Source organism: Heterodontus francisci, chromosome 4 (assembly GCF_036365525.1).
Source record: "Heterodontus francisci isolate sHetFra1 chromosome 4, sHetFra1.hap1, whole genome shotgun sequence".
NCBI classification, from domain to species: Eukaryota; Metazoa; Chordata; class Chondrichthyes; order Heterodontiformes; family Heterodontidae; genus Heterodontus; species Heterodontus francisci.
The window spans coordinates 69,112,445-69,138,934 of record NC_090374.1 but is presented as its reverse complement, the minus strand read 5'-3'; the positions used below and the strand labels follow the sequence as shown (position 1 = coordinate 69,138,934).

At 44.6% G+C, this 26,490-nt stretch overlaps 1 protein-coding gene across 1 annotated transcript in view; it reads right to left on the bottom strand.

Moving 5' to 3' along the window:
• Nucleotides 1-26,490, bottom strand: part of adgrv1 (adhesion G protein-coupled receptor V1) — an 810,104-nt gene that overhangs the window by 491,593 nt on the left and 292,021 nt on the right. Inside the window, exons 47-50 of the mRNA XM_068029668.1 lie at nt 25,734-25,844; nt 16,313-16,577; nt 14,611-14,733; nt 5,162-5,384 (exon numbers count right to left, since the gene is read on the bottom strand). Of these exons, the coding sequence (XP_067885769.1) occupies nt 5,162-5,384; nt 14,611-14,733; nt 16,313-16,577; nt 25,734-25,844 (722 nt within the window). The remainder of the gene's footprint in view (nt 1-5,161; nt 5,385-14,610; nt 14,734-16,312; nt 16,578-25,733; nt 25,845-26,490) is intronic.

Here is a 26,490-nt window from a genome sequence, read left to right as displayed (position 1 = left end):
CGTGGGAGTCAGTTGCCAGTGCTCGCCAGAGCTGGCGGGCAGCCATAAAGGTGGGGCTAAAGTGTGGCGAGTCGAAGAGACTTAGCAGTTGGCAGGAAAAAAGACAGAAGCGCAAGGGGAGAGTCAACTGTGTAACAGCCCCGACAACCAATTTTATCTGCAGCACCTGTGGAAGAATCTGTCACTCTAGAATTGGCCTTTATAGCTACTCCAGGCGCTGCTTCACAAACCACTGACAACCTCCAGGCGCTTACCCATTGTCTCTCGAGACAAGGAAGCCAAAGAAGAAGAAGAAGAAGTTTCAGATGGGAGCACAAACCACTCACTTCAAAGCCCATTTCATAATTGCAATGGGCGGGGCCCAGCGGGCAATTGGCAGATGATTTCTTTTCAATTTACGACTATCAGCCGCCACATTTTTCAGCGTAAACAGGGCAGGGAGCAGTTAAACATTTCCTCCATTGCTTTTAGGCAAACAGTTGTTGATGTACACTCCTGGATTCTATTATAGGTGTTACTTTGTATTTTGGCCTAAATGGTCCGTACTGCGGAGTGTTGCTAGGTTTTAACTTTGGCAGCCAGACAAATCGCTTCTAAACAAAAGAGTGGTTACGCTCTCATGAGAGAAACCTTGCAGTAACAGGTCCCAATGTACCATATTCATCTTAATTGAAGATGTCATGGAGTGTAACTTTCAACTTGTCGGGGTGGAAAATGGCTGAAATCGGTGATTTGGATGGGGTATGTTATGGGTGCATGATCTCATATTGCCAGTTTCCCCTCTCCCACCCCTCCCCCCCACCCCCACATCAAAACTGAAAGTTACAACCTTCGACATCATCAAAGAAAGGATTTTCATTTATATAGTGCCTTTCCTGATGTCCCAAAGTGTTTTACAGCCTATTTGCAGTGTAGTCACTGTTGTAATGTGGCAGTCGATTTGCACACAGCAAGGTCTCATAGCAATAATGATTGGATAAACTGGTTTAGATATGCTGATTAAGGGATAAATATTAGCCCGGATACTGGAGAGGACTCCTCTACTCTTCTTCAAATAATGCAGTGGGATCTTTTACAGGCACCTGCAAGGGCAAATGAGGCTTCAGTTTAATGTCTGACAGTACAAGATTGCTTCACTACTGCAAAGGACTATTAGTCTAGATATTGAGTTCAAGTTCCTGGAGAGAGATTTGAACCCACAATCTTCTGAATCAGAGGCAAGGGTGCAACCACTGAAATACAGCTAACACCTCAATTAAATCATGCAAAAGTATGGGAACAACCAATCTCAGCCATTTTGGTTTTTATAAATTCTAAAGTACAAAAGTAAAGAATTAATGATAGCTTGGTTAGGTTGCAGTTGCAGCACTGTGCAGTTGTCGGCTCCCTATAATAAAGGATATTCAGGCCAAAGAGTGTATGTACACAGCCTAACTTTGCTGGAATGATAGCAGGCTTGAGCATTTCTAGTTATGAGGAAAGAATTGAGATAATGGAACTATTTCCACTGGAGCAGAGAAGGCAAAGAGGAGATTGAATCAAGGTTTGTTTTTAAAGTATGACATATTTTGACAGACTGGTTACAGAATGTTTGATGAGGTTTCATAAATTTAATATGCTCAAAAGGAGAGGAAGGGGAAGAGACAGAGGGGTTAAAGGAGGAATACCAGGTCATGGGGCTTAAATGGCTTCAGGCATAGCTGCCAACAGTAGGGCAAAGGGAGGATGGATACATGGGAGAACAGAGTCAGAGTCAAGGAGAGCTCGACAGAAGGAGCAATGTGGCAATCGAAGTATTTGAACATGAGGATGAGAATTTTAAATCTGAAGCATTGGTGATCAGGAGCCAATGTAGGTCAATGAAGAAAGGAGTTACTTGATACAGAATAGGACACAAACATTGGATGAGCTGGAGTTTACGAGAGCTGGAGGATGGGAGGCCAGCCAAAAGAGCATTAGAAAATAGTTGAGTAGGTAACAAAGACGTTGATGAGGGTTTCAGCAGCGGAGGGACTGAGGCAGCGACGGAGAACTTATGAAGGTGGGGTCAGAACTCAGATTTAAGGATCAAACAGAACAGCGATGTTGCGAACAGTCTGGTTTAGTTTGAGAAACTTGCTGGAGAGGGAGCTTGAATCGGTGGCAAGAGTACAGAATTTGTGTCAGTGGCCGAAGACGATGGCTTCGGTCTTACCAATCTTTATCTGTGGGATACTGCAGCTTATTGAAGACTAGATGTTGGACAAGCAATCTGAAAACAGAAAGGCAATGGAGATGCTGAGACAGGTGGGTGAGAGGTAGCACTGGATGTCATCAACATAAACGTGGAAGATAACTCTATATTTGCAGCCAGAAGGTACACAGGCCACAAAATCCAAGGGGAGACTGGAATATGAAGGTAGAAATCAAATGTTCATACCTCCTTCCCTCGCTGTCTGCCCCTCTCAGATCCTCTGATCTATAATCAGATCCAGAAGCAAGACCTAACACTGCATTTTTAAAATATTCATTCATGGGATGTGGGCGTCGCTGGCATATTACCCATCCCTAATTGCCCTTGAGAAGGTGGTGGTGAGCTTCCTTCTTGAACTGCTACAGTCCATGTGAGGTAGGTACACCCACAGTGCTGTTAGGAAGGGAGATCCAGATGATTGATCTCCAACAACCACAACCATCTTCCTTTGCACTGGGTATGACTCCAACCAGCGGAGAGTTTTCCCTCGATTCCCATTGACTTCAGTTTTGGTAGGGATTCTTGATGCCATACTTGGTCAAATGCTGCCTTGATGTTAAGGGCAGTCACTCTCACCTCACCTCTTGAGTTCAGCTCTTTTGTCTAAGTTTGAACCAAGGCTGTAATGAAGTCAGGAGTTGAGTGGCCCTGGCGGAACCCAAACTGAGCGTCACTGAGCAGGTTATTGCTAAGCAAGTGCCGCTTGATGGCACTGTTGATGACACCTTCCATCACTATACTGATGATCGAGAGTAGACTAATGGGGCGGTAATTGGCTAGGTTGGACTTGTCTTGCTTTTTGTGTACGGGACATACCTGGGCAATTTTCCACATTGCCGGGTAGATGCAATGTTGTAGCTGTAATAGAACAGCTTGGCTATGGGCGTGGCACGTTCTGGAGCACAGGTCTTCAGTACTATTGCCGGAATATTGTCAGGGCCAAAGCCTTTGCAGTATCCAGTGACGTTTCTTGATATCACGCGGAGTGAATCAAATCGGCTGAAATCTGGCATCTGTGATGGAGGAGGAGGCCGAGATGGATCATCAACTCGGCAATTCTGGCTGAAGATTGTTGCAAATGCTTCAGCCTTATCTTTCGTACTGATATGCTGGGCTCCCCCATCATTGAGGATGGGGATATTTATGGAGCCACCTCCTCCAGTTAGTTAATTGTCTACCACCATTCACGGCTGGATGTGGCAGGACTGCAGAGCTTAGATCTGATCCGTTGGTTATGGGATCGCTTAGCTGTGTCTATCGCATTCTGCTTCCGCAGTTTGGCACTAAAGTAGTCCTGTGTTGTAGCTTCACCAGGCTTGCACCTCATTTTGAGGTATGCCTGGTGCTGCTCCTGGCACGCCCTCCTGCACTCTTCATTGAACCAGGGTTGGTCTCCTGGCTGGATGGTAATGGTAGAGTGGGGGATATGCCAGGCCATGAGGTTACAGATTGTGGTTGAGTACAATTCTGCTGCTGCTGATGGCCCACAGTGCCTCATGGATGCCCAGTTTTGAGTTGCTAGATCTGTTCGAAATCTATCCCAGTTAGCACAATGGTAATGCCACACAACACGATGGAGGGTATCCTCAATGTGAAGGCGGGACCTTGTCTCCACAAGGACTGTGTGGTGGTCATTCCTACCAATACTGTCATGGACAGATGCATCTGTGGCAGAGAGATTGATGAGGATAAGGTCATGTATGTTCTTCCCTCTTGTTGGTTCCCTCACCACCTGCCGCATACCCAGTCTAGCAGCTATGTCCTTTAGGACTCGGCCAGCTTGGTCAGTAGTGGTGCTACCGAGCCACTCTTGTTGATGGATATTAAAGTCCCCCACCCAGAGTACATCCTGCACCCTTGCCACCCTCAGTTCTTGCTCCAAGTGGTGATCAACATGGAGGAGTACTGATTCATCTCAGGAGGTTTCCTTGCCCATGTTTGACCTGATGCCATGAAACTTCATGGGGTCCGGAGTTGATGTTGAGGACTCCCAGGGCAACTCCCTCCCGACTGTATACTACTGTGCTGCCACCTCTGCTGGGTCAGTTCTGCAGGTGGGACAGGACATACTGGGGGATGGTGATGGCTGTGTCTGGGACATTGTCTGGCTGCTGCCTGACTAGTCTGTGGGACAGCTCTCCAAACTTTGGCACAAGCCCCCAGATGTTAGTAAGGAGGGCTTTGCAGGGTCGACAGGGCTGGGCTTGTTGTTGTCATTTTCGGTGCCTAGGTCAGTGCCGGGTGGTCCATCCGGTTTAATTCTGTTTTATTGACTTCGTAGCGGTTAGATACAACTGAGTAGCCTGCTAGGCCACTTCGGAGATAATTTAAGAGTCAACCACATTGCTGTGGGTTTGGAGTCACATGTAGACCTTCTCAAAAGGATATTAGTGAACCAGATGGGTTTTTACAACAATCATTAGACGAGCTTTTTAATTCCAGATTTATTGATTGAATTCAAATTCCACCTTCTACTGTGATGGGATTCGAACCCATGTCCCCAGAGAAATACCCTGGGTCTCTGGGTTACTAATTCAGTGACAATACCACTATGCCATCGCCTCCCCTCTGTGCACTTTTCCTATGAACCTTGAGAAAACGAGGTCACACTCGCACTCTTTTAATTGTGAATGTTTTGCATGTGTTTTTTTTTCAGGCACAGACCACTCTACCGTGCCCCCTTGGGGTAACCTTGAAAATCACAGAGCAATGTAAAAGGTGTGAAGACCTAGTATATCATGTTGCCACCCCAATTTTCTGTCTTTTTGTGCACGGGACTAAATGTTCCCCAAGTCCCAATATGTTTTGCTCTGCCCACCAAGGTGCATTTCAATCATATCAACGTTGTTCCTCTCAGTTGCCTGAGAAAAAATGCAGTTCTTTCAAATAAAACAAATAAAAAAGCAGAAGCAAATCATAAATTCTTACCCCGGAATGAAATCTGACTGATTAGATACAGAGGCCAGCTCATAGATCCAGGAATCCAAATCACCAGCTGAAGCAATGAGGGTTTTGGTTCCATTAAGTGAAGGAGCAGTGACAGAAAGAACATGATTTGCTGGCGGGAGTTCCAGCACCAATGTAAACTGGCTGATTGCTGAGTTCCATGAATAGAGGATTGACTGATTTTCGTCAGACAGCAGGAGATGAACTGAAAAAAATTCTGAAATTAGTATTTGCATAATATGTTCAACTAATCAGAAATAAAAATACTTTTATAAGTTAAAGTAAGACCATTAAGTTGCAATACAGCAGAACTTTCATTATACACCATAATGGAGGCAACCCCCACCCCCAAAATGGTTAATGGAATATTATCTATAATTAAGAGCCTGTTATCTCCTTTCAACAGGCACATTGAATGAGGTTCACAAATGTCTCAGTTTCATTCTAAACTGAAAGTTTCCTATTTTAAAAAAGAATCTCAAAAGTCTAACCTATGCTGGACCGCTGACAAAAAACCCCAAATCCTAAGAAAACTGTTGGTATTGTGATAATATTCTGATAATTGAGAATGTGGGAAAAAGATGGAGAATAATTGAGGTTTTATTCCACCTCATTGTCATGGTCACAAATTGAAAACATTAGGTGAAGTTAGTACACCGACGGATTAGGATTTTTCCTCAATTGGATTACAACTAGCAGCACACGTATTCAAGATTGCTTATCAATCTGAAAAGTGATTTTCATTCAGTAAATATTATTAGGCATCACACCTATCCAGAAGTAACTCTGAAAGAAATGGTAGTGAAGATTTTCTGATTGAACAGATCTCCATCTACCTCACAAAACATACGATTTTAGAATGGAGAGGCAGGTTGATCGTCAGCATTAGCAGTTCCTGACTCAAACATTCTGGAGTTTCATTAAAATATTAGTTTTGGGGCAATGACATCCCACACACCATTTCCTGATGTTCTTGAAATCATGCTCATGTGAAATTGGTGCCCAGAGTTATTACGTAATATTAATTAAATAGAATAGACATATGGAATCCTTTCCTTTATTCACCAGGGCACAGAATATAAGAGGAGGGAGGTTATCCTGGAACTGTATAAAACATTAGTTAGGCCACAACTTGAGTACTGTGTACAGTTCTGGTCACTTCATTGCAGAAAGGATGTAATTGCACTGGAGAGGGTACAGAGGACATTAAGCAGGATGTTGCCAGGAATGAAAAATTGCAGCTATGAGGAAAGATTTGACTGAGATGTACAAAATTGTGAGAGGCGTGGGTAGAGTGGATCGGAAGGGCCTATTTACCTTAGCAGAGAGGTCAGTGACTAAGGGGCATAGATGTAAAGTGATTGGTAGCAGGATTAGAGGGGAGATGAGGAAGGTTTTTTCTCCCAGAGGCTGGTGGGGGTCTGGAACTCACTGCCTGTAAGAATGATAGAGGCAGAAACCCTCATCTCATTTAAAAGGTGCCTGGATGTGCACCTGAAGTGCCGTAACCCACAGGGCTACAGAACAAATGCTGGAAAGTGGGATCAGGCTGGGTGGCCATTTTTTCGGCGATGTGGACACAATGGGCCAAGTGGCCTTTTTCTGTGCCGTAAACTTTCTATGATTCTAGAAGGTCAGTGGAACATACGAGCATAAGAATTAAGAACAGGAGTAGGCCACTCGGCTCCTCGAGCCTGCTCCGCCATTCAATAGGTTCATGGCTGAACTGATTATCCCACATTTCCACCTACCCCCAATAACCTTTCACCCCCTTGCTTATCAAGAATCTATCTACCTCTGCCTTAAAAATATTCAAAGACTCTGCTTCCAATTCCAAAGACTCACGACTCTCTGAGAGAAACAATTTCTCCTTATCTCTGTCTTAAATGGGTGACCCCTTATTTTTAAACAGTGACCCCTAGTTCGAGATTCTCCCACAAGGGGAAACATCCATTCAACATCCACCCTGTCGAGGATCTTATATGTTTCAATCAAGTCGCCTCTTACTCTTCTAAATTCCAGTGGATACAAGCCTAGCCTGTCCAATCTTTTCTCATAAAACAGCCCACCAATTCCAGGTATTAGTCTGGTAAACCTTCTCTGTACTGCTCCAACGCATTTACATCCTTCCTTAAATAAGGAGACCAGTACCGTACACAGTACTCCAGATGTGATCACACCAATGCCCTCTTTTGAAGCTTAACCTCCCTACTTTTGTATTTAATGCCCCTCGCGATAAATGATAATATTCTATTAGCTTTCCTAATTACGTGCTGCATCTGCATATTAACCTTTTGCAATTCATGCACGAGGACACCCAGATCCCTCTGCATCTCAGAGCTCTGTAATCTCTCACCATTTAGATAATATGCTTCTTCTTTATTCTTCCTGCCAAAGTGGACAATTTCACACTTTCCCACAATATACTCCATTTGCCAGGTCTTTGCCCACTCACTGAACCTATCTATATCCCTTATGTCCTCTTCACAAGTTACTTTCCTACCTATCTTTGTGTCATCAGCAAATTTAGCAAACATACCTTCGGTCCCTTCATCTAAGTCATTTATATAAATTGTAAAAAGTTCAGGCCCCAGCACAGATCCCTGTGGCACACCACTCGTTACATCTTGCCAACCAGAAAATGACCCATTTATGCCTCCTCTTTGTTTCCTGTTGGCTAACCAATCTTCTATCCATGCCAATATGTTACCCCCTACATCTTGAGCTTTTATTTCCTGAAATAACCTTTGATGTGGCACCTTATCAAATGCCTTATGGAAATCTAAGTACAATGTATCCACTGGTTCCCCTTTATCCACAGCACATGTAACTACCTCAAAGAACTCCAATAAATTAGTTAAACATGATTTACCTTTCACAAAACCATGTTGACTCTGCCTGATTACCTTGAATTTTTCTAAATGCCCTGCTATAACGTCTTTAATAATAGCTTCTAACATTTTCCCTAAGACAGATGTTAAGCTAACTGACCTGTAGTTTCCTGCTTTCTGTCTCTCTCGCTTTTTGAATAAAGGAGTTACATTCGCTATTCTCCAAACTAAAGCAACCTTCCCTGAATCTAGGGAATTTTGGAAAATTAAAACTAACGCATCAACTATCTCATTACCCACTTCTTTTAACACCCTAAGACGAAGTGCATCAGGGCCCAGGGACTTGTCAGCCCGCAGCTCCAACAATTTGTTCAGTACCACTTTCCTGGTGATTGTAATTTTCTTGAGTTCCTCGCTCCCTTCCATTTCCTGACTTACAGCTAATACTGGGATGTTACTTGTATCCTCAGTAGTGAAGACCAATGCAAAATACCTGTTCAATTCACCTGCCATCTCCTTATCATTCATTATTAATTCCCCAGACTCATTTTCTAGAGGACCAACACTCACTTTGTTAACTCTTTTCTTTTTTTAAATATCTATAGAAACTCTTACTATCTGACTTTATATTTCCAGCTAGCTTTCTCTCGTACTCTAATTTTACCTTCCTCATCAATCTTTTAGTCATTCTCTGCTGTTTTTTATATTCTGTCCAATCTTCTGACCTGCCTCCCATCTTTGCACAATTATAGGCTTTTTCTTTAAGTTTGATACTATCTTTAACTTTTTTAGTTAACCACGGATGGCAGGTCCTACCCTTGGAATTTTTATTTCTCATTGAAATGTATCTATTCTGTGTATTCTGAAATATCCCCTTAAATGTCTGCCACTGCATCTCTATTGACCTGTCCCTTAACCTAATTTGCCTGTTCACTTTAGCTAGCTCTGCTTTCATGCCCTCATAATTGCCCTTATTTAAGTTTAAAATACTAGTCTTGGACCCACTCTTCTCTCCCTCAAACTGAATGTAAAATTCAATCATATAATGATCGCTGCTACCTAGGGGTGCCTTAACTATGAGGTCATTAATTAATTCTATCTTGTTGCACAATACCAGGTCTAGTATAGCCTGGCTCTAGAATGTACTGTTGCAAGAAATTATCCCGAAAACAATCTATGTACTCCTCATCTAGGCCACCTTTGCCCATCTGATTTTTCCAGTCTATATGTAGGTTAAATTTATCGCTGTACCTTTCTGACAAGCTGCCATTATTTCTTCCTTTATACCCCGTCCTACAGTGTGGTTAATGTTAGGTGGCCACTCCCACAAGTGACTTCTTGCCTTGATGATTTCTCATCTCTACCCAAACTGCTTCTACATCCTGGTTTTCTGAACTTAGATCATCCCTCTCCATTGCGCTTATACCATCATTAATTAACAGAGCTATCCCTTCACCTTTTCCTAGCTTCCTGTCCTTCCTAAATGCCACATACTCTTTATTATTCAGGTCCCAATCTATGCCATCCTGCAGCCATGTCTCTGTAATGGCTATCAAATAGTACTTATTTATTTCTATTTGCACTGTCAATTCATCTGTTTTGTTTCGAATGCTACGTGCATTCAGATACAGAACCTTTAGTTTTGTCCTTTATTATTTTTGTAGCCTCTAGCCTTATCTGTTGATTTACTCTTAGATTTGTACACTTTGTCCATTCCTGTCACAATCTGTTTATCTTTTCCCATATTAATACCTTTCTCTATTGCCTTGTCTCTGCTCCTTGATTTACCATATCTTCCCAAATTTGATCCCTTGCCCCCACTACTCAGTTTAAAACCCTCACTACTTCCCTAATCATACGGCTCGCTAGAACACTGGCCCCATCATGGTTCAGGTGTAGACTGTGCCAACGGTATAGTCGCAACTTTCCCTAGTACTGGTACCAGTGCCCCATGAACCAGAACCTACTTCTACCACACCAGTCTTTGAGCCATGCATTAATTTCTCTAATTTTATTTGCCCTATGCCAATTTGCACATGGCTTAGGTAATAATCCAGAGGTTATTGTCTTTGAGGTTCTGCTTCTCAATTTGGTACCTAGTTCCTCATACTGACTATGTAGAACCTCTTTCCTTGTCCTGCCTATGCTTTTGCTACCTACATGGACCACGACAACTGTTTATCCTCCCTCTTCCACTGTAAGTTCCTCTCCAGCCCTCAGCAAATGTTCCAAATCCTGGCACCTGGCAGGCAACACAGCCATCTGGACTCTCGCTCTTTGCTGCAGAGAACACTGTCAATCCCCCTCACTACACTGTCCCCTACTACCACTACATTCCTTCTTTCTTCCTCCACTTGAATGACTTCCTGCACCATGGTGCCATGGTCAGGTTGCGCATCCACCCTGTCGCCCCCACTCTCATCCAAACAAGTTGAAAGAACCTCAAACCTGTTGGGCAATCGCAAAGGCTGAGGCTCCTGCACTCCTGCCCTCTGGGTCCCCTTACCTGCCTCAGCTGCAGCCACACTCTCCTGTCCCTGACCACTGACCAAATCAGAAGACCCTATTCTAAGGGGTGTGACCACCTCCTAGTACAAAACGTCCAGGTAACTTTCCCCGTCCCTGGTGTGTCGTAGTGTCTGCAGCTCGGACTCTAGTTCAATTACTGTGAGCTGAAGCTCTTCAAGCCGCAAACAATTATTGCAGACGTGTTTGTCCTGGATCACCTGTCCTGCCATCCTTAATGTTTTTCAATTAACTATTAATTATTTTATTCAATTATTTATTTTATTTTCCTTTATTTAAATATTTTATTAAGCTTACCACTAGTTCCTTTACTATTTTAAATGTTAGGATTGGAATAGACCACTTGCCAGATACTCACCAAACAGGTAGCTTCTTGTCCAACCAATCACCGACCTGCTTGCCTGTGATGTCAAACTTGATTTTCTTGAACGAGCTCATTCCACTGAACAGAGGATCCGAGAGGATAGAGGATCGGATAGAGGATAGCCTCTCCCCACACACCTTTCAATGAAGCCTCTCCCCACACACCTTTCAATGAAGCCTCTCCCCGCACACCTTTCAACGAAGCCTCTCCCCACACACCTTTCAATGAAGCCTCTCCCCACACACCTTTCAATGAAGCCTCTCCCCACACACCTTTCAACGAAGCCTCTCCCCACACACCTTTCAATGAAGCCTCTCCCCACACACCTTTCAATGAAGCCTCTCCCCACACACCTTTCAATGAAGCCTCTCCCCGCACACCTTTCAATGAAGCCTCTCCCCGCACACCTTTCAATGAAGCCTCTCCCCACACACCTTTCAATGAAGCCTCTCCCTGCACACCTTTCAATGAAGCCACTCCCCGCACACCTTTCAATGAAGCCTCTCCCCGCACACCTTTCAATGAAGCCTCTCCCCGCACACCTTTCAATGAAGCCACTCCCCGCACACCTTTCAATGAAGCCTCTCCCCGCACACCTTTCAATGAAGCCTCTCCCCACACACCTTTCAATGAAGCCTCTCCCCACACACCTTTCAATGAAGCCTCTCCCTGCACACCTTTCAATGAAGCCACTCCCCGCACACCTTTCAATGAAGCCTCTCCCCGCACACCTTTCAATGAAGCCTCTCCCCGCACACCTTTCAATGAAGCCACTCCCCGCACACCTTTCAATGAAGCCTCTCCCCGCACACCTTTCAATGAAGCCTTTCCCCGTACTCCGCACTCTTTTCAATGAAGCCTCTCCCCGTTCTTTTCAATGAAGCCTCTCCCTACGTTCGGCGCTCTTTTCAATGAAGCCTCTCCCCGCACTCTGCGCTCTGTTCAATGAAGCCTCTCCCCGCTCTTTTCAATGAAGCCTCTCCCCGCACTCCGCACTCTTTTCAATGAAGCCGCTCCCCGCTCTTTTCAGTGAAGCCTCTCCCCACATTCTGCCATCTGTTCAATGAAGCCTCTCCCCGCACTCCGCACTCTTTTCAATGAAGCCTCTCCCCGCTCTTTTCAATGAAGCCTCTCCCCGCACTCCGCACTCTTTTCAATGAAGCCTCTCCCCACATTCTGCCATCTGTTCAATGAAGCCTCTCCCCGCACTCCGCACTCTTTTCAATGAAGCCTCTCCCCGCACTTTTCAATGAAGCCTCTCCCCGCACTCCGCACTCTTTTCAATGAAGCCTCTCCCCGCACTCCGCACTCTTTTCAATGAAGCCTCTCCCCGCTCTTTTCAATGAAGCCTCTCCCCACATTCTGCCATCTGTTCAATGAAGCCTCTCCCCGCACTCCGCACTCTTTTCAATGAAGCCTCTCCCCGCTCTTTTCAATGAAGCCTCTCCGGGTTCTTTTCAATGAAGCCTCTCCCAGCACTCTGCACTCTTTTCAATGAAGCCTCTCCCTGTTCTTTTCAATGAAGCCTCGCCCCGTTCTTTTCAATGAAGTCTCGCCCCGTTCTTTTCAATGAAGCCTCGCCCCGTTCTTTTCAATGAAGCCTCGCCCCGTTCTTTTCAATGAAGCCTCGCCCCGCACTCTGCGCTCTTTTCAATGAAGCTGCTCCCTTCACACCGCGCTCTTTTCAATGAAGCTGCTCCCTGCACTCCACACTTTTTTCAATGAAGCCTCTCCCCAGTCTTTTCAATGAAGCCTCTCCCTGCTCTTTTCAATGAAGCCTCTCCCAGCACTCTGCGCTCTTTTCAATTAAGCCTCGCCCTGTTCTTTTCAATGAAGCCTCTCCCCGTTCTTTTCAATGAAGCCACTCTCCGCTCTCCCCACTCTTTTCAATGAAGCCTCTTCCCGCACTCCACGCTCTTTTCAATAAAGCCTCTCTCCGCACTTAGTGCTCTTTTCAATGAAGCCTCTCCCTGCACTCTGCACTCTTTTCAATGAAGCCACTCTCCGCTCTCCCCACTCTTTACAATGAAGCCTCTTCCCGCACTCCATGCTCTTTTCAATGAAGCCTCTCTCCGCACTGAGTGCTCTTTTCAATGAAGCCTCTCCCCGTTCTTTTCAATGAAGCCACTCTCCGCTCTCCCCACTCTTTTCAATGAAGCCTCTTCCCGCACTCCACGCTCTTTTCAATAAAGCCTCTCTCCGCACAGTGCTCTTTTCAATGAAGCCTCTCCCTGCACTCTGCACTCTTTTCAATGAAGCCACTCTCCGCTCTCCCCACTCTTTACAATGAAGCCTCTTCCCGCACTCTGCACTCATTTCAATGAAGCCTCTCTCCGCACTGAGTGCTCTTTTCAATGAAGCCTCTCCCCGCACTCTGCACTCATTTCAATGAAGCCTCTCCCCGCGCTCTTTTTAATGAAACCTCTACCTGCTCTTTTCAATGAAGTCCCTCCCAGCACTCTGCACTCTTTTCAATGAAGCCTCTCCCCGCACTCCGCGTTCTTTTTAATGAAACCTCTCTGTGCTCTTTTGAATGAAGCCTCTCCCCGCTCTCTTCAATGAAGGATACTGTAATGCTAAATAATAGCTTTCCAGTTATTCAACTTTTTTATGCTTCCCTAAGCTTTTCAGCAAATTGTTCTTTTGTTTGCTCCAGCACTATTATTGCCACCATTGGGAATTCCTTAATCTGAGGTGTTTGGAAAACCACTGGAGGGATATCAAGCTTCACAATGGGTTCCCTCGGGGTCAGTGTTAGGACCGCTGCTTTTCTGGATATATATTAATGACCTAGAATTAGGTGTATAGAGTGCACTGCCTGAGAGTGTGGTGGAGGCAGATTCAATCATTACTTTCAAAAGGGAACTGGATAAGTACCTGAAGAGAAAGAAATTGCAGGGCTACAAGGAAGATTCTGGGTAATGGGACTAGCTGATTTACTCTTGCAGAGTGCAGGCATGGACATGACCTGCCAAATGGCCTCCTTCTGTGCTGTAACAATTCTATGATTCTGCAATAGGTGCTCTGTGATCATCTGCTGGATCGTACACAGCTACACCTCCAGACAGAGGTAAACATATGCTGATTTGACAATTAGTGCTAGTGGAGGCTTCTCTTAATAAAGGAAGCTGAGGCAGTAGTCCCATCAGCATCACTAAGATAAGTGAGTGCCCGATTAACCATACTTTTGGATGCTTCTTCAGAAGGACCCCATCTTAGTAAGTCATGCTTCCATTGGTAAAGAAGGTATGCCATGGCGATTAAGGACCAGAGCAGTCTAATTGGTCAGAACTACCAAGATACCATTAACTAGAGGTCCTACCACAGATACTTGGTAATGCTCATGGGGAACTCTTTACAGGATCGGAATCATCAAAGAGGTAGATGCAGATGCGTCATCTGCTGCAAAGACACCTACAGTTAATAGGCAGCATAGGGTTGGACACATCCAATGAAGGCAATGGTCAGCTGCAGCCTGAACTTAGCTCCACCTCCTTGCAGCTGTGTTGCAATGCCGACCTATGAGGATGGTGTTGTGCAATGGCACTCTTTGCAATTAACTCAAGACTATAAAAATAAAATGTTGATCCCATAAATTGTACAAGACAACTATAAATTTTATACACTAATCTTTCTGCGCATCATTTATTTTTCATAAAGAATTCCATGATATACTTGGTGGTTTGATCAGTTCATTTCTGAAGACTTACCAAAGCCAGAGGGAGGTGTAAAAAGGTAGATACTTCTCACAATGTTAACAGGAATAGTCTGGACCAGTTTAAAGAAAGGTTGACCTGTCTCCCAAATGTACACAAGGCAGGAAGTATGGTTGTCTGTGAAGCATAATAAATGCAAATTTAGTTAATGCATTGGTGTACAAATAATGTGCTGTACCCAAAAGTGGCTAAAATAAAGAATCTGAAAGCCTTTTGATGAATAGGGTTATTGACAACAGTATCCTTTAAGAATTACAATAAATCATAGTTCAAAAAATCAAACTATTTCTCACAAAACTCAATTTTATTCGATTGAGAAAAGCAAAAGATTGGTGTAAAACAAACCAGTAGTATAACCATTTGAGGTGTCCTTGCATGAATTCATGTTGTCTATCAAGGCCTCCACAGTGAGAGTGTGAATTACCCCTCTTACATCCTTGTTATGGCAGGATTGGTACCATTATTCACAATGCAAATCTGGCACAAATCTTGTTTTAGTTGCTGCACTCCCACAAAATGGATGTACAAAAGTATGACTCCACTTTTGAGAACTGGGGAAATAACTTGCCAGGGGCAGGGAGGTCTATTAGTTGGTGGAAAACCCTTAATGTCAAGGTTTCCTAGCACTCTGTGGAGTTTTAACTGGGGTCGGAGGCCTTAAGGGGTGCCGGGAGGCGGGTGGGGGGTTGGTTAGGGCAAATGCCTCGGGAGCGGAATGAGGAGATCAGATTCCTCGTGCGAGGGGAGATGGGAGGCCTTGGTTGGGGAAGTTGAAATCAAAGGCCTTGGGAGTGGAGATTGGAAGGGTTGGGGCTTGTCAGGATGTCCAACCATGGGGGCTGGCAAGGCAGGTACGCTGGATCCAGCAGCTGAGTGGAAAGGCACTTACTTTCTGGATCCAGCAGTTCTCACCTTCCTGTAGCTGCCGGGTTTTCTGAGGCCCGGAAAGCCCAGCCACCCAAGGTTAATTTGGAAATGGTGGATGAAATTGAGGCAAGCAGCCCGATTATAATATTTAAATTGTTATCCCTCCTCCTGGGAGCGGGTTGACTGCCCACCCCCATCCTGCCTCCGTTAAAACTGGAAACGATCAGGTTGCAGTTGGGATTCAGATTTTTAACACTCCATAGCATACAAGGCTACGGGCCAAGTGCTGGAGAATTGGATTAGAATAGATACATGGTGGGCCGAAGGGCCTGTTTCTGTGCTGTATAACTCTATGACTCTAACCTCCCACCCAGTCCAACCACACCCATTTTCTTGGGGTTGAAATCCTCACCCAGAGTTGCATGTAGACCAGACTAAATAGGCGTGTCAGGTTCCCTTCTATGGAGGATATTGGTAAACCAGCTGGGTTTTTAATGATAATCTCAATTTTAACCCGGTTTACTAGGATTATGAACTCATAACTTCTGTACTGCGACTCCAATACCATAACCACCAGACATGGCATGCTACATCTTGAGCGAATGAGAACATTAGTGCAGAACATTCACATTGAGTGTTCACTAAATCAGAACTTTTCTGGTTTATCAAACTCCATTTTAAAAACATGGCTCCACGTACAAGAGAACTATATACAACAGTGACATTTGCCTTGACAATGTTTGATTACCAATAGATTCCAGTATACCAGGTTGGTAGAATGTTAATATCTATTTTAAAAACTGACTAAATAAAGAACCCACTCACTGACCTCCAATTACAGCGTTACAAAAGACAAGGTAGACATCAACCCCAACAGTCATGCTGCTCACGTGCGTTGCTCCTTGGACCATCAAATTCTGGAGGTTACTGAACTGGTCATCACTCCATTGATAGAGGACAGATACTTGGTTGAAGCTGACCTGGGAAACAGCCAGGTATAGCAGACTTCCTCGGTTAAACAGAGCGAGGCCAGTAGCCCCATGGGTAGGAAGGTGTTGGTGCAAAATAAATAAATGTCCAGTCCATCTATAGATCTGTGGATATATCAAATGAAACAGACTGTTAATTTTAGACCTAAGAGGATGTTCAATTTATTTATCATGGTATGAAGTCATTGTCGAAACAGATTGTTTTTATTTTAGTTGTCAACATATCATGCGAGATTTAAAAATAGTGGCAGAAATTGCTAGGCATCTCGCCTTTTTGTCAGATGTAAAATAGGTGTTAAAGAAAGGAAATGTGGGTGGGGATCACCTGATCCAATCTGCATCAGTAGTGCACTGATTGCTATATTGTTCGGGTCCTTTACCTGTTGCAGAACTTTTTTGAGATATTAATCTGTGCCAACATCTGATTCACTCATCCTTTAAGCCTGTCCAATAAATCATGGCATGAACAGTTGAGAAACTGGCTGTAGAAGCTGTGTTGTAATATAAATGTAATATAAATCTCCCTCGAATAAGTAAAGGGATAGCTTAGTGCTGTTAGTTTTGATTTCCTGGAAACTGATTAAGGTTTCATTTCCCTAGAAAGAAATCAATGGAATGATTATTCTTGGGTGATGACAGCTGTAGCTAGCCTGAAAAGAGGCCATGGTTCGACAAGGCCCAGTGGGAGAGCAACTGGTAGATACTTAAAACAACCATAATACAAAACTGTGTTGGGCTTTTCGTTTGACCTTGCTTAATTAGGACGCTGCTGGAATGTAAGTTAATTAGTTTGTGGAAGTAGGATAGACTTACTTTTGCAAATCATTCAATGGTTCAACAGCTTGATAAAAAATAAGAACATCTGAACTGAATGGCCAAATTGAACAGCTTGTTAACATTGCTTCCAAACAGCCTTAGATAAATAAATAGTGATAGGACAGATATGAATGAATAAAACTCATTAAAGTTAGATTTAAAGACTGGAGGTGGAATATTTCTGGGAGGATGAAACTGGCCCTGGAGAATAGATTGAGATGAGATAAGGAAAGGATGATGTAAGGCCCAGGCCTGATTGATCAAGAACAGCAGGTAAGTGCAAAGGCTGAAGAAGCAAATGGCAGGTGAATGACAAAATGACTTTTCAACAAGACTTGACATTTATAGGGAATTTTGAAATAAAATATATCTTTAGAGGACCATAAGGCCTCATCAATAATCCATTTAGGACTGCCCCGAAAAAGGGTATAACGTAAGAGACTTTGGGAGACCTCAGTCCAGTTGGCGGTGGAGAGAAATTCGAAGCAAAGGTCCATGCTAACACTCTTGGGTAATTTGAGAAGTCATAAAGTTGTGAAGATGTGAGGCACAGAAAAGAGAAAGAAGAAAGAAGGAGCTGAATACGCATGTCAGCCATCTTACCCAACCTGGACCGGTACTTGCTACTTGTCATGGTCGTATGTTTTTGCTGTAAAACTAGTGTGTTATATCCCATCTTAAACTTTGATTAAACTCATTATACCCACCATACTGGTTGCAGTAGATCCTGACTGAAAGATTAAAATCACTACACCATGCCAGTCGTGAAGAGGTACCCAGCCTAATCACTACTTCCTGCACTTGGTCGTAGCCACACTGGTAACTGGCCCCAGAAGGCAACAACTATATGAGAAAAATGTGCAGGTTGTCGCCAAGGCTGAGTCTCAGATTGGGATCTGGTACAGCTGGTTATGAGGGCAGTGCTTAAGCTGTGAGTTAATGGAAAAGTGGCTATGGGGGCCTATACTGTGTGAGGAAGAGGCACAGTGCTGGGGTCAAGGATAGAGATACCAGGGCCTGGGACTACAGAAGTGGGAAAGCTGCAGTGTTAGCAGGTGGGTGTTGGACAGCGGATAAGAATACAAAGGGAGGTAGAAAGCTGCTTTGGGATGGTTGTAGAATGTGGACCTGCACTAGAGAGGGAACAGAGGAGATTTACGAGGATGTTGCCAGGAACAGCTATAAGGAAAGATTGCGTAGGCTGGGACTGTTTTCTTTGGAATAGAGGAGGCTGAGGGGAGATTTAATTGAGGTATATAAAATTATGAGGGGCCTAGATGGAGCGAATAGGAAGGATCTATTTCCATTAGCAGAGAGATCAATAAGTAGAAGAAACAGATTTAAAGTAAGTGGCAGAGGATGGGAGGGGAGGTGAGGAGTACTTTTTATACCCAAAGAGTGGCGGGGGTCTAGAACTCACTGCCTGAAAGGGTGATGGAGGCAGAAATCCACATCGCATTTAAAAAACACTTGGATTTGCACTTGAGGGGCTGAATTTAATGCCCCCCCCCCCCACCCCCTCCCAGAGGCTGGCTTGGAGGTGCATAGCATTGCAACAGGAGGCTGGGGGGGGGGGGGGGGTGGTTGGGCCCGTCGTCTTCCCTTCGCACTACATTGAAGTCAGAAGCTGGATAAGCCGACGACAGCCTTCCCCCACAGAGGCCATTTGAGGCCCTTACGAGGCCTATCATGAGCTACTTAAGGGCCTCTTCCCACCACCGCACCTCTGTGAAACAAGGCAACCTCCCTGCAGGCTTGGGGATGGGGGCCCCTTCTCCATGGACAATCTGTGACCCACAGAGGACCCATGGTGGAAAACAACCCACCTCCCTAAACCCCCTTCCACTGCACCCACTGCCCATCCTCCCTCCCCCTATCACCGGGGAATGCCACCTCATTTACCTGATGTCCGGTCTCCAGTGCTGGACCTAGTTCCCAGGCCTCCTGCAGTACCAGAAGTGGCCATGGCTCCTCGTGGCGCTGCCAATACTACACAGCTGCCAGCCCCTGATTGGTCAGCAGCTCTGGGAGGCAGGATCCCTGTTTTTAAAGGGACGGTGACCACGGCACCAGGCAGTTAATTGCCCAGGCGCAGTTAAATAGCACTGGGGGGAGGTGATTGGCCAAGGCAGGAATCCCACCACCTTTTCGGCCCAGTGCTGGAAGCCCCACCGACTCCACTAAATTCTGCTCGAAGTGTCATAACCTATAGGGCTACAGACCAAGAGCTGAAAGGCAGGATTAGGCTGGATAGCTCAATCGCTGGCATGGTCATAATGGGCCGAATAGCCTCCTCTGTGAAACATAGAATGGTTACAGCACAGAAGGCCATTCGGCCCGTCGAGTCCGTGCCCGCTCTCTGTAAAAGCAAATCAACTGGTTCCTCTCCACAGCCCTTTGCCTGGAGCCTTGTAAATATTTTTTCTCTTTAGATGCTTATTCAATTCCCTTTTGAACGCCAGCACACTCTCAGGCAGTGCATTCCAGGTCCTAACCACTTGCTGCATAAAAATGCTTTTCCTCATGTCGCCATTGGTACTTTTGCCAATCACCTTATATCGGTGTCCTCTGATTTTCAACCCATCCGCCAATGGGAACTGTTTCTCTCCACTTATATAGACCCCCACATGATTTTGAACACCTCTATCAAATTTCCTCTCAACCTTCTCTTCTCTAAGTATAACAACCCCAGCTTTTCTAATCAATCCACACAACTGAAGTCTCTCATCCTTGGGACCATGCTCACATTCTCATAAATCTTTTCAGTACCATCTCTACATACCCTTTTTTTTATTCATTCGTAGGATTTGAGCTTCACTGGCAAGGGCAACATTTATTGCTCATCCCTAATTGCCCTTGAGAAGTTGCAGCAGTCCATGCAGTCCATCCACAGTGCTGTTCAGGAGGGAGTTCTAGGATTTTGACCCAGTGACAGTGAAAGAACAATGATATAGTTCCAAGTCAGGATGGTGTGTGGCTTGGAGAGAAACTTGCAGGTGGTGGTGTTCCCATGCATCTGCTGCCCTTGTTCTTCGAGGTGGTGGAGGTCGCAGGTTTGGAAGTTGCTGTCGAAGGAGCCGTGGTGCGTTTCTGCAGTGCATCTTGTAGATGGTACACACTGCTGTCACTGTGCGTCGGTGGTGGAGGGAGTGAATGTTCAAAGTGACGGATGGGATGCCAATCAAGCGGGCTGCTTTGTCCTGGATGGTGTTGAGCTTCTTGAGTGTTGTGGGAGCTGAACCCATCCAGGCAAGTGGAGAGTATTCTATCGTACTCCTGACTTGTGCATATGCACCCTTTTTCTGTTTTATCTTACTCTCTAACTCTTTCATCGTCTGGGGATCTCTGGCTTTGTTTGCCCTACCTTTCCCCTTCGTGGGAATGTACCTCAATTTGCTTAAGCTATCTCCTCTTTAAAGGCAACCTATTATTCCTTTACAGTTTTGCCTGCCCATGTTTGAATCCAATGTACCTTGGACAGGGGCGGCACAGTGGTTAGCACCGTAGCCTCACAGCTCCAGCGACCTGGGTTTGATTCTGGGTACTGCATGTGCGGAGTTTGCAAGTTCTCCCTGTGACTGCGTGGGTTTCTGCCGGGTGCTCTGGTTTCCTCCCACAGCCAAAGACTTGCAGGTTGATAGGTAAATTGGCCATTATAAATTGCCCCTCGTGTAGGTAGGTGGTAGGGGAATTGAGGGGGTGTGGTAGGAATATGGGATTAATGTAGGATTAGTATAAATGGGTGATTGATCAGCACAGACTTGGTGGGCCGAAGGGCCTGTTTCAGTGCTGTATCTCTAAAAGGAAAGAAAAAGATCTATTCTCATCCCACTGAAATTGGCCCTCCTCCAATGAAGTATTTTACTCTAGATTGCTCCTTATCCTTTTACATAGTTAAAAGTTAGCATGCAGGTGCAGCAAGTAATTAGGAAGGCAAATGGAATTTCGGCCTTTATTGTTAGGGGGTTGGAATTTAAATATAGGGAAGTCTTGTTACAACTGTACAGGGTGTTGGCGAGGCCACACCTGGAGTACTGTGTACAGTTTTGGTCCCCGTATTTAAGGAAGGATATACAAGCATTGGAGGCAGTTCAGAAAAGGTTCAATAGGCTGATTCCTGGGATGAAGGGGTTGTCTTAACAATAACGGCTAAACAGGTTAGGCTTTTATTCATTGACGTTTAGAAGAATGAGAGGTGATCTTATTGAAACATATAAGATTTTAAGCGGGCTTGACAGGGTAGATGTTAAGAAGATGTTTCCACTGGTGGGGGAATCTCAAACTAGGGAACATAGTTACAGTATAAGGGGGCACACATTTAAAACTGAGATGCAAAGGAATTTCTTCTCTCAGAGGGTGGTGAATCTCTGGAATTCTCTACTTGGTCACTAAATGTATTTAAGGAGGAGGTAGACAAATTTTTGAAATCTTGGGGAGTCGAGGGTTATGCGGAGCAGGCCCGAAAGAGGAGTTGAGGCCTGGGACAGATTAGCCATGATCTTACTGAATGGTGGGGCAGGCTTGAGGGGCTGAATGGCCTACTCCTGCTCCTATCTCTTATGTTCTTATGTAAACCTAAACCTTGTGATCCTATGATCACTGTTCCCTAAAAGTTCCCCTCTTGACACTTGACCCACCTCACTCGTCAGTCCTCGATGGGTCAGAAACATACTGAGCAAGAAAAGTCTCCTAAACACACTTGGAAACTGTTCCCCCTCTCTACCGCTTACACTATTACTTTCCCAATATATATTAGGAAAACAGTCCTCCATTATCACTACTCTATAGGTTTTGCAGCTCTCTATAATTTCCCTGCAAATTTGCTCCTCTATATTTTTTCCACTATTTGGTGGCCTAACGAATACGCCCATTAATGTAATGGAACCTCTATTGTTTCTTAACTCGAACCAAATAGGTTCTGTCGTGGATCCCTCCAGGACATCCACTCTCTCCAGCACTGTCATATTCTCCTTAATCAACACTGGCACCCCTTCTCCTTTCTTCCCTACCATATCTTTCCTAAACACCTTGTATCCAGGAATATTTAGTACCCAGTCCTGCCCTTTTTAAGCAAGGTCTCCATTATCGCATGACATCATATTCCCATGTGGCTATCTGCACCTGCAGCTCACCAACCTTATTTACCACATTTCTTGTGTTTACATATATGCACTGTAAACCTAATTTAGACCTTACTGCATTCCCTCTTAGTCTGCCCCACCACCCAATACCTTATTATTTCTTACTCTAGTGCTATCTGTCTCTCGCAATCCCAGGGAAACATTTTTCTATTCTACGTTACCCTAAAATTGCAGTCCACAGCCGAAGAGTTTCATCTTAAGTGCATAGCAACCTGTAATTACTCATTCACATGGATGCCTCCAAATATATAGCAATAACATGTTGCAATCTATAAATGAACTATGAAGACTCAACTTCCCTGGGAGAAGTTCATACTGCCATTATAACAAATCTCCAATAGTAGAAAAATGAAACCAAGTATAATCAGCGAATGAGGATATGAGACTGACAGTAACATACATTTTTTTTCTGATGCAGGAGAAAATAACTTGCAATGGAATGTCAGACACAGAGGAAGGAAGAGCAGATATCTGGATCTTAACCTAGCAGGACAAAAAAGCAATTGAGATTATGGGAGAGATTTTGTCAAAGCAGCGGAGGTCCTGTGGTCAGGGTGGATTTCGGGTGGCCAGGACACTTGGGCAGGAGGCAGGACTTCCCCCGCGATATTGCCAGGAGGCGGTAATTAAGAGCTGGCAGGCAGGGGAGGCAGCCAATTAAGGACGCAGCTGGGATTTCCACACTTCTGGCCCAATCAGAGGGCCAGCAGCTCTGGAGCCTGGGCAGCGCCACCAAAAGTGCAGGGCACTGCTGAGGCAGCAAGGAAAACGTGAAGGCGCCTCCATTTTGAGGTGCCATCTGAAGAGTGAGCATTGAATAATTTTTTATGTGGGCCAAGAAGGCAGGGCCCAGAGATCGGAAGGGAAACCCCTCCAGCGGCAGCGTCATTTGCTGACTGTGGCTCCCTGCCTGGAGCCTCCAGCTCTGATTGCTCCCACTGGGAGGCCACCTCCATGCAGCCGGCGGCCTCCCTATGCGATGCGGGGGGGGGGGAGGGGGGGGCCTGCTCCGCCACTGATAAATTGCCAGTGGCCCAGGTAAATCATCCTGAGCTGGGCTACTAACTATTCATATTGGCTGCCTGCCTCCGTTTAGCAGGCAGCCAAGCCCTGCTGTTTCCACCACTGGGAAACTTCCCCAGCAGCAGGACTACATCAGGGAGTCATCCCGACATGGCTTCCCAGCATTTTATCGGGCTCCCACCTCTGTTCCCGACCCACTGGAGGGCAGTAAAATCTCGCCCTATTGGTAACTTATTCAGCTAATGCTATAGGGGATGGAGATATGGGAGGACCTACACCAACTGTGGGTTTGTGCAAAGCACGTACTTACGGCAAGTCATAAAAATTATTTTCCTTTTTTTTTAAAGCTCATGCTCTGAGAAGACCTGAGTTGAACTTAAATTAAAATGCGCAGGAGAAAACTGATTGCATAACTGATACTTTTTATCTCTGGAGAAACAGGATAGATAGAAAGGGATGGAGAAACAGAAGAACTGATGCCATGACCTTCTATATCAGCCAGAGCAAAAAATTTTCCATAGATGTCTTCAATTATATAGCCTATCGCCCACCTACTCATCGGTACTGCTAGATGCACCTGGCTGGCACAGGGTTTGGAATTCAACCTCACCAGTGAGTGATACTGAATTAGCGAAACAGTGTGCCAGCCATCATTTAAGTTTAAGTCCCACTCCAGAGACATGAGCACAAACATCTAGGCTGACACTCCAGTGCAGTACTGAGGAAGTGCTGTACTGTCAGAAGTGCCATCGTTCAGATAAAAAATTAATTTGAGGGTCCTGTCTTCCCTCTCAGGTGGGTGTAAAAGATTCCATGGCACTGTCTAGAAGAGGAACAGGGGAGTTATCTCTTGTGTCCTGGCCAATATTTATCCCTCAATCGACATCACAAAAACAGATTATCTGGTCATTATCACATTGCTATTGGTGGGAGTTTGCTGTGTGCAAATTTGCATTTCCGACATTACAAGAGTGACTTCGAACTATCATCATTGGCTGTAAAGCACTTTGGGACATCCTGTAGTCATGAAAGGTGCTATACAAATGCAAGTCTTTCTTAAAATTGGGCAGGGTGTATAATAAGTGACCAATTTGCTACCGTCCACTTTGTGTCTCCACCAAACTAGAATTTCACCTCCATGAAGTTCAGATAAGGAATTGATACAATTCTGGGCCATTTTACCAGAGGCAGGAAATGGAAGCGGCTCACCGCCCACCAACCAGAGGTGTGCAGCCAATTTAAACAATTAAAGGGTCAATTAAGGGCCATTTTCCCAGGCTGCCAGCATTTTGTCGGTGGTAGACCAGCCCCGGCTGTGAGGGGAGGCCGCCAGCTGTATAGACCTACATTTGGGTCCCAACCTTGGGATGTACTCCATGCCAGTAAAATCCCAGCCAATAAATTACAAAGAGGGGGATTCCTACTGAAAACCCATTTCGAGAATACTTGTGGGAAAATCCACAAATGAAAACTGTTTTGAAGGTGGGAAGCTAAGATATTTAGAACTTAATTGCAAAATTTGTTTTAAAAATAAGTTATGGCAATTTTTAGTCCAGTTAAATGAAAGATAAACAATTCACTTTCATGAGTCTAGTTATGCTTCCATCAGGTGATGCAACCAGAATCATCTATAATTTACAGGTATTCTCTCATGGGGCTGATTTTCGGGTGGTAATAACAGAATTTAGAATTGGTGGCATAAACTTATTCTGAATCCACCACTCAAATGGCGGCACTCATTTGGTGGGGATTGGCTGGGGGCATGGGTTGGGGAGAGAAATTGTGGGGGGAATTTTATTTTGGTGGCGGGGATCTTGATGTCTGGAAAAAGCGATGCCAAGATCCCTGCGTCGCCTCTTTTCCGGAAGACCTACCAAATCTAGTGCCCATCAGGCACTTAAGTGGACAGCCGCGGGCCTTCCACAGACTCAAGGACCCCCATCTCCCGAAGTCCCGCCCTTGGATTAACTGATTAACTTTGGTAAGTAGTCATGAACAGAAAACTATCATGGCTATTGTTTGCCTTAGAATCCTTTTGGAATTTTAGTGACTATTATAAACATAAGAGTTGAAAATACAGCAGTTTTGCACCTTAAGTGCAGGAGGCACAAAGAAGGTGGAAGATCTGGCGGGTCACTTTTTGTGCTTGAGCTAACTAGCTCCAAGAGATAGAGCTCCCTTTAATTGCTGTTTCTCCTTTTTTAATATAAATAATGACTATCATGAAACTGAGTTAATGCAAGATTGTGGCCACTAAATCTAGTGTAATTTCAAAATTAACCTTTGAATTACTGTCAATAGTGTCTCCTTGACTACTAATGATCAAATAATCCTGGTTGTCCTGTGTAAAGTGTTTCACATCACTGGTTTCGGATACATTCAAAGACTGAATCTGTGGGGAAAATCAAAGCAAAGACTAAGACCATACTTTGAAATTATAACAATATTGCATCCATTTGATTTAATATTCAAGCATTTTATATCATCAAAATAGCAGAATTGCATTTGATAAAATATACGGGGGATGAAACTGATCTATGCCAGCAGCGTGAAACAGGCCCACATTGGTCTGTTATGCACCACACCAATTCCTAATTCCCATTGACTTGGAAAATATTGCCAAGATTTTTTAATTTCAAACCAAGTAAAAGCAACATAAGAGGAAACAAGTTCCCAAAAAGAGTATGAACTAGCCTTCACTGAACTTCAGTGGAAAGACGATTGGGCGCAGTGAAAAAAAAAAATCGGCTGCCAATTTGCTGTCAGCCTGTTTTACGCTGCTGGCGTAGACCAATTTGACACGCCCAGTGTCATGTTATTTACTGGAATACAGGTAATCATTTTGACAAAAACTTCAAAACATTTAGGTATTAATTGCTTTGTTTAAAAAAAAACTCAGATTTAACTCCTCAGTTTGAAAATTATTTTTTCTAATATCTGCCTATAAAAGACAATAAACATTGAAGGATTTTTCTCCAGTCAACCCAAGGTCCTCTTCTTTCTTTTAAGTACAACACAGTGCTGTCATAAACCAAGAA